Source organism: Mangifera indica, chromosome 3, assembly GCF_011075055.1.
Source record: "Mangifera indica cultivar Alphonso chromosome 3, CATAS_Mindica_2.1, whole genome shotgun sequence".
Lineage (NCBI taxonomy): Eukaryota > Viridiplantae > Streptophyta > Magnoliopsida > Sapindales > Anacardiaceae > Mangifera > Mangifera indica.
This window is the reverse complement of record NC_058139.1, coordinates 20,659,147-20,667,844: the sequence shown is the minus strand read 5'-3', so window position 1 is coordinate 20,667,844 and position 8,698 is coordinate 20,659,147. Positions and strand designations below refer to the sequence as shown.

Below are 8,698 nucleotides of genomic sequence, written 5' to 3'. Positions count from 1 at the left end.
CTAAAGAATTCACAAGAATGAAAATTATGTGGTTTCAAGACATTTTAAAGGTTTTCAGTTTTTTTTTTTTTGAACAAATAATCTTGCTAGGTGTTTTATTTGAATTTCTTGAAACATTGTATGGTAGTAGGGACTTGTTGGAGACTTATTGTAATTCATGTGCTTTACTATGATATTTCAATACGCTAGATAAATCTTATATCGACAAAATATAATAAAAATGTTGAGTTTAGAGGTGCATTTGACATTACTGAAATTGTTATGAGTTCTTTAAGATATCAAATCGTCTTTTGGTTTGTAAAACCCAAAAGCCATCATAAATTATTCTAATATGTATAATAAACGTTGAGTCCTATAGCAACATATGTTAAAATTGGACCAGACTATTAAACCATGGATGCTAAAAATACTTCTCCAAAACGAAAAACCACTCTGAAATTTTCCTAACCAAGTTTCTCTGACCTTATGTTGTATTGCAGATGAAAATGCAGTGGCACAAGGATGATGCCCTTCTAAAAGGCGACAATGGAGGAGGTAAGAGGCCAGGCCACACCCTTTTCCTGTAAAACAAATTTCCTACCATTTTTAAACAACCAGATACATATTTTTGGTGAGTGCAACAGGGACAAAGAAAATATGTTTGATAGCCTCCAAGCTTGAGGACAATCAAGGCCAATTCATCCAGTGGCCTAAGGTTCAACTGCTTTCATCGGTTAAATTTACTTGTCACAAATTCCAGTTACACATTTCCTACTAATTTTTCATCTTCACTGTCTCCTAGGTTCAAAAGCCTATTTTTGAAAAACCCAACAGGGTAACAGCTCCAGTTTACTGCCTACAGCTGCACCAACAAAGGCCTAGGGATACAAATATTCACTGTAGTGATTCTCTTTCTGGATTTTCTTCAAGTTTTGGGCTAAGATATAATCATATCACACCTTTTTCACTTAGCATTCCTCTTAATATCACCAAAATATCGTAGAAATGCAGCGAGGATACAATTGGTCACTTGTTTTTCCTTCATTATCTTTTTATTTTTAGGAAGTTTGTTTAGTTAAAAATTACGGTGTTGTTCATGTTGGACATATACAATATCGCTTCATTTTACAACTAGTACCAGGAATAGAAAAACAAAACTTCTTAATCTCTTTATCTCTACTCCCTGCCAAATGAGGGGAAAAAAAAAGCATGCATACACATATACCTGCAAATCAATTGCACCTTTAGGATCAACTGCTTTTGCTAATTTTGATGAGGACTTTAAGTTGAGAATTGTGAGGCAAAAGCCAAACAGATTTGTTTTTATGATAACTAGTTATGTTGTAACATGATCCATTCATTTAATTAAATAAGCATTTTCTAAAATAGACGAAGAGGTTATCATAGAAATTCAACCACCCTTTTTCAAACCCCTATCCAAAATCAAGACATTCTACTACTCACACTTTACTTGAGCTATCTCAACAAGTTACTAATCACATAACTGTAAAAGTAAGTTTCAAAAAAATAGGTCGAACCATGTTAAAAAAACCTAACTAATTGTCTAATACTCACTTCATTTAATTTACCTCTCACCATAACAGATAATAAGATTAACCAATGCTTATCTTAAGGTTGAATTTGAATTGAATTAAATTGGTTGTAAAATTCGGCTCAACTCGGCTTGGTTTAAATTTGAATCAAGTTTGAGCAAGATAAGTTTCAAAAAGCCAACTTTACATCCAAAACTCAAATTTGTGACTTAAATTCGTGGTTCAATGTTCGCCACTCATTTACAAAATGACGTCCTTTTACCTATTATCGGAGAAAACAACATCATTTGGTAGGGAGGAGAGATATAGAGACTATGAAGTTTTGTTTTTCTATTCTTAATACTTGCTACAAAATGAAGCAATATTGTTTATGTCCAACATGAACAACAGTGTAATTTTTAACTGAACAAATTTCCTATAGGCTCGAATCCAGCCCTAGCCATGGACATGGGTACATACTATTGCTTTATCCTTTTCCTTGTATACTATTGTTATAATCTAAGTCTAACAGATAACTTGCAAAATTGTAGACATTTTTTAATTGCTGCTAAAGCTTAAAGTTATTCTTTTCTCTAACAGACTGTCTAGTTGGATAACTTTTCCTATTTCCCTGTATTAATGCAAATACTGGTATGATTTAATGCAGCCTTTCCTACTGTTAAAAAAATCGCTTAGATTCTGAAAGGAGATGGACTGGCTATTAACAAGGGTAGGAGGTCCCATTCTATTCATGTTAATTAAGTAAAGATCCTTTAGTATTGAAACTAATTAGATTTACATGTTGTGATGCGACAGAGGTGAAGATATCTACAGTGAACTCCAAGCAGGTTCATGGAGGTTCTTTCATTCAGAAACCTATGGTTGTACTGATTAATTAGCTTCCTTCTTCTATTTCATTAGTTAAAAGTTCTAATTCTTCATCCATCTTACTGGGTTTTCAGATCCAAATTATTTTGGGGAAGGCTCAGAATTTGGACAAGATCACAACTGCTGCTGATGGTGCCACAGCACCTAATGTGGAATCTGCTAGGCAGGCCTGACCCAGCAGTTGCTTAAGAATTCCCTTTCTTTCTTTTCCAGTTTATATAAGTGTTTCAACATATAGGAGAAAATAATTTTGTAATAGATGAACCCTACACTTATGCTTTTATGCTTCTATTCATCAATTAAAAAGTCAAAATTTCTCAGCAGCTTTGTGGAGAAAGTGGTTTGCATGGCATCTCAGAATCCTAAACTTTCATATGACAAGAAGAACAAACAAAACCATGCAATACCTTTCTCAGTCAGCTTTTGATGGTAGTCCCTCATGGTAGAAGCTTCGCATTGGGTTCCCCATAAAAGATAAACTCTTTCTGAATGGCTTGACCACCACCTCTATGTCTTCCTTCAAATATTAAGATCTGGAAGAAGGTCAAAGTAACAAGATGGGTCAGAATCATCCAACTCAAAAAGGCCAACATAACTGAAAGTGGGAATACAAAGTAAAGAATTGCATGATAATTAATTTCCACTAAAAATCATTAGAAAGAGAGATTTCTAACTATCCTAATTTGCATGAGAGCCATACCTTGGTCCTTGCTTCACTCTGGCTTTTCTCAGCTTCCATTGCTTTATGTTTCTCCTCTAATTTTGAATAAAACTAAAAAAAAATGCAACATAATAGATACATTATATATGAAAAATCAAACTACAAGATTCATGTTGAATATATATATATATATATAAAGGCAGTACCTCCTTCTGTTTCTCTGCATGTTCTGAACATCTAAATGGAGGAGCTGCAGAAACAGTCATCCTGGACTTAATAGTCCTTGAAGATGCTGCAGTTCTATGCATAGTGAAAAGATAACATGAATTTTGAAAAGAAAGAGAGTGGAGAGGCAATACAAAGAACAAGAAGGTATAGAAGAATAAGATATCAAACAATGATTCCTGGGGGTCAAAGCATATGAGTAATCTACAGAACAAGAATCTTCCTCATCAGGGTGCTTCTTGTTCTTGGGTTGCAATGGCATCCTCAGCACCATAGGTGGCAGGACTCAAAAAAATGAAGCTAACAGGTCAACCATAAACAATTACATCATCCTGAATTTGTCAACTCTATGATTTTCAAATAAAACTTTGTAAAACATTTAACCAAATGAAAAATTTACAATTAGACATCAAATGCAAGTTGCTCATGGCCTGCCATGAGACTTTTTTTGATATGTTAGTAAGGTTTTAATATCACCAGCAATCACAAATGATCTCTGCACTAAATTTATGGTAATCATCTCTTAAATTATGGTCACATTAGATGGTCCAATATCATGTTGACACAATAAAACCTCAATTTTCAAGGCAATGAGGAAAAAGAAAACCCAAGCATACTCATATAAGAAGTAATCATAATGTCACTAGTCCTTAAGCTCAATAGTGTTTGACACAATCCTTCTATATTCACTATGTTATATATTTTAGGTTATCTATTGTCAAAACAAAAACAAAAACCAAAAAGAGGAAAAAAACAATAACAATATATAGAAGCCACTTTATAGTTTACAAGGACAATCAATAGAGACACAAAGTGCAACTAGGGTGATAAAACAAAAGGGAAACAAACAATTTAGTTGATGCAAGACTAGAGAAAGCCTTCATGACAAAGTCTATTATCTTACAGGTTTAACCGAGCCGTTCCATACATGAGGCCTTGAAACTTTAGCTAGAGCAGCACCATACTTTAGTTGAACAAGAATGAGGAATTCACAACATTGATTTTAGAACCACCACTACACATGCACATTGAGTATGGATGTTGGATGTAAAATGCTTAAGGTTAAGATGTTATTATTCATTAATTCTGATATTGACCTTATAAACCATGGGAGAACAATAAATTTCCTTGAATAATATTGTGGAGAGCACATGTTTCCAAAGAGAAAGACTTAAGCCTTTGGGGTGCTCAAGGAATTGGTTTTAATGATAAGGTAGAAAATATGACAGAAACATTGGGAAATTGACTTCTAATTCAAAATAAGAGTAATCAAAATTATCATATTTAATCAGGCAAAAAGAATTATTTTTGGTATCTGTTGTCAATCCCTAATAGCAAATAAATTTCCAGTTTGCAAAAATTCATTTCATCCTGGCCCTTTGCAGCTATCTACCAAATGGTCTCATTTCCAGAAGAACACTTCATTAAAAATACAAAGGTAATCACTGAATAAAACTCATTTTAGTGGCAACTAAACATATATAATGATTTTACTTAAGGTAAAAGTAGATTACCTGCAGTAATAAAAGATATTCAAGCTTGACCAAGCAAAAAGACAATGTGAAAAAGGAAAAATATTAAGAAAAAATGAACAACAAAGTCTTTGACAAGCTCAAAATACAGTTGATTGATCCTACCAGAAAAAAACAGTGACAAACAGAACCATTTTCCTTCGTAAAACTGGATGGTCAAGACAAATAAAAGAAGAATAATTAGATAAATGAGTCTGCTCAAACTAATAATCATGAAAAAATTCCTACCAAACAACCAGATTATACTATAAAAAGCAATTAATTAACTGTGTAGGGACCTAGTCAAACAAGAAGAAATGAGTTTACTTTCAATTTAAAAAAAAAAAAAGAGAGAAAAGAAAGGCACAACCAAAATTGAGAAATGTTACCAAAATTGAAAGAAAACATTCCAGAGTATATATTTGAAAATAAAGAGACATCATCAACTACAGAATTGATTCAAAATTCAAGCCACCCAATCTTTAGTTGGTCACATTTAATAATAAAATTTGCACAATAAGGAATCGAACTCATAAACAAACGTGTACCATGTTAAAAGCTCAGTCATTTATCTGTGGACACACAAAATACAGAAGAATTATCCAACTTAAAAAAAGCATTAAATCTATGACCCAAACTGAATCCCATTCTGACCCAGAATATATTTACTCACAATACTGCAGAAAACAATTTAAAAACATGAAATTTCTGCCCACTACGAGTATGATATCAATCTTGAAACTTGAACTCAACAAAGCTAAAAAAAATCAAATTTTAAAATTTTTTCCCATGAAGAAAAAAAGCTTGCGGTGATAAGACACACCAAAAAAACAAATCCCAGAAGCAAACAGACAACATTAACAGATCGGTTGGCAACGGAATGACGGAATCATTGAAGCTACATTGCATGCATGGTGATGATAAACAGATAAAGAAATAGAAAAGAGAGATAAAGAATTTCAAACAAGGTAAATCACTCACGGTCTTGATCAGATCTGTAAAGAGAGCAGAAGTGGAATATGGAGAATGGAAAACGGAGCTGTGAGTCGGTTGTCTCTCTTACAAACCGTAGTTCCTTTTATACAAGGCCAAAAGACTTATTCCCACCCATGGTTTGGTGCTAATCCAAACTTATACATAGTAACTTTTGAAAATGCAAATATATACTGTCTACTAATTTTGGTTGTTATTATTAGGAGTAAAATTATTATTTAGTTTTTTTTTTAAGAAATAAAAAAATAATCTTATTTTTCTTACCTTAGTTTTGAAACCTAATAATTCTCCCCCTATTTTTTTCAAGTTTAAAAACTAACCTTCTTCTTCCCAGAGTCTAGGTTTTATTTAAACTCTCATATTTTTTCTATATAGAGCCATCCCTAGCCTTTTCAAAAATTTCAATTTCACCCCTTCTTTAACTTTGACATCCAAATCACTGGCAATATCTTTCTCCCTCTGTCTCCAGCAACTAAGACCGAGTAGATGTGACTTCCCCTTCACCTTCTTCCCATTTATATCTTGCCTAGCACAAAATTTTGGTAAAAATTAAGTGAGAAATCTTACTTGATTTCGGCCACAAAAGCTTTGATTCTACTTCGTCGTTAACCACCGACACTCTATCTCCCTTCAATTTCCACAAATCAAAGGAAGGAGATGTTGTGTCGTTGTCAACCACCGAAGGAGAGGTCAATGATGATGCGAATTTGCCGACAAAATTGAAACCCAAAGCTTATTTCACATCGATTCAGTCAACTTCGGCTTTGTATTCGGCCTTCATTATATGTCCATTAATTCAAGAGTTTAAGGTGCACCAACAGAATGAACAACGATGCCAAAAGTGAGGGGCAACCAGAAAAGAGAAGAGAAAGTGAAAGTTTCAAAGAATGGGGTGGCGGTGTAAGAGTAAAAAATATGGGGGGTAAGTGAAGGTTTCAAAATTATAAATATGTAACCCTAAAAATAGGGGGGAGGCAAAAATGAATTTTGTAAACGTAAAAAAATTAATTTTAAAACTAAATTATGGGAGAATTGTTAGTTTTCAAAACTAAGGAGGAAAAAGGAGATAATTTTAATATTTTCTAGATAAATTCTATAAATAACAATTTCATCCTTGACAATAATGACCAAAATTAACAAACGAGTGGGTATTAGAATTTTGATGGTTAGTAGGTGAAAAGTTGGGTTTGCATCAAACCTTGGGTGGGAAATAGTCATTTGGCCTTCATAAAATTGTTCTATCCTTGTTTCTCATCGGTGTTAACTATGTTAAGTTATAGATAGATTTGGTAGACAAAGGGATGATTTTTAGGATTATTGCTTTTTTTTTTTTTTAAAGGCCAAAAAGACTTATTCCCACTCAAGATTTGGTCCATTCTCAACCTCTTATCCATTAAATTTTAAAAACTCAAATACTCACTCGTTATTAAACAAATATATTTAAAAAACTAAAATTTTATCTCCCCCCCCCCCCCCCCCACCCCTTCTATTTGAAAAACAAACAATTTCCCCTACCCAAAGTTTGAAATTTATATTTTTCTCTTTCTTCGACCATCTACTTTGTTCCAATCAACAACCTTCCCACCCATCTTCTTCTCTCACTTAAGAGAGTCTGTCAGCAGTTGAGGACAAATCATCTTCATTTGATGAAGAGACAAAGATGATTTGTCTTCGTCTCTTTAGGTGGCCGAAGACAATTCACTTCATTTGCTTCTTTAGGCGACGGGGACATGTTTTGGATGAAGTGTGACGGATCTTTGGCAAAGCCACTTTGATTCATCACGATCATGGTTGCTTTGCAATTGTGTCTTCATTCAAGAGGTGAAAGGGAGCATCGACAGATGGGAGGTCGGCTGGAGAATGGTCGTTAGAGAAGGAAGGGAAAAAATGAAACACTAGGGGGCAAAGATATCTTTTCAAACTTTTGGGTGGAAGAAATTGTTAGACTTTTAAATTAACAGGAGAAAATGAGATAAAATTTTAGTTTTTTAATATTATTAGTTAAATGACATTTTTACCTTGTAGCTAACAATAAGTTCTAAAAGAAGTTGGATGACTAGTAAATATTTAGGTTTTCGAAATTTAAAACACTAAGGGGCAAAAAGCCACTTTTTAGAACTTGAGAGGGTTGTGGGTCATGGAGAAGGGGGAAATGTGGGTTTTGAAATAGTTCCCACCTCTTGAAATTGCGAGTTTAGGGTTAGCAGTTAGTTGATGATTCTCATGAGGGGCCTTTCTGCTATTTGCCATTAAAGGGTTTTGTTTGATATTTTTCACTTAGGGGTTTTATGATATTTACCATTTAAGGAGGCAAATTGATATTTTTTCCATTATAAGGTTTTTCAACATATAGTTTTCGAATTTGTGGTTTCTTTTTCCAAATTAAGTAGTTATTGTGAAAATTGATATATATATATTTATTTATTTTTTATTTTGGATAGTTTCAATTTATGGTTTTGGACATGTTGATTTAAAAAAAAAAAATTTATCATTACAATTGAAATCTTTTTAATAATGCAGTGCTATTCTCATGACTTTGATAAGGATCTTGCATATTGTTGATGAACTTGTGATGAGAATGAATATATACATATGTTGGAGAGGAGTGGCATGTTGTTTGATAAATTAGCTATGGATGCGATATTGAGTAACACGAGTAAAGGTATGATTTGCGATTGCTCATGAATGTTTAAGTTGTATGGTTGATTTGTAAGCTATAATTCTTGTCCTTAATTCATCGTATAGTATGGAATTATCTATAGGGTGCATGAAAACATACAAGGATCATATAGATTGTGAAATTTAAGGTTCCTCAGTTTACTTTTTGGGTTGGACACAAGATTGTGTGGTATGGGACACATACCCGTGTGCATGAATTTTAGATATCAAATTGAGTTTTCCAATGATCC

The 8,698-nt window shown here is 33.3% G+C and overlaps 1 protein-coding gene across 6 annotated transcripts; it reads right to left on the bottom strand.

Moving 5' to 3' along the window:
• Positions 1–223: 223 nt before the first annotated feature.
• Positions 224–5,914, bottom strand: LOC123211674 (protein WVD2-like 3). Of its 6 annotated transcripts, XM_044630496.1 has the most exons (7): positions 5,778–5,905; positions 4,923–4,965; positions 4,800–4,823; positions 3,267–3,360; positions 3,100–3,171; positions 2,807–2,932; positions 224–560 (listed from the first exon to the last, which is right to left on the bottom strand). In XM_044630496.1, exons 2-6 carry the CDS (start codon positions 4,949–4,951, stop codon positions 2,837–2,839), a joined length of 315 nt encoding a protein of 104 aa, XP_044486431.1. In that variant the 5' UTR covers positions 4,952–4,965; positions 5,778–5,905; the 3' UTR covers positions 224–560; positions 2,807–2,836. The 6 variants fall into 6 exon arrangements, 2 of the variants coding, with proteins under 2 accessions (XP_044486431.1, XP_044486432.1); XR_006501445.1 differs by lacking the exon at positions 4,923–4,965 and having other exon boundaries at positions 4,800–4,918; positions 5,778–5,914; XR_006501446.1 differs by lacking the exons at positions 4,800–4,823; positions 4,923–4,965 and adding an exon at positions 4,190–4,249 and having other exon boundaries at positions 5,778–5,906.
• Positions 5,915–8,698: the final 2,784 nt, after the last annotated feature.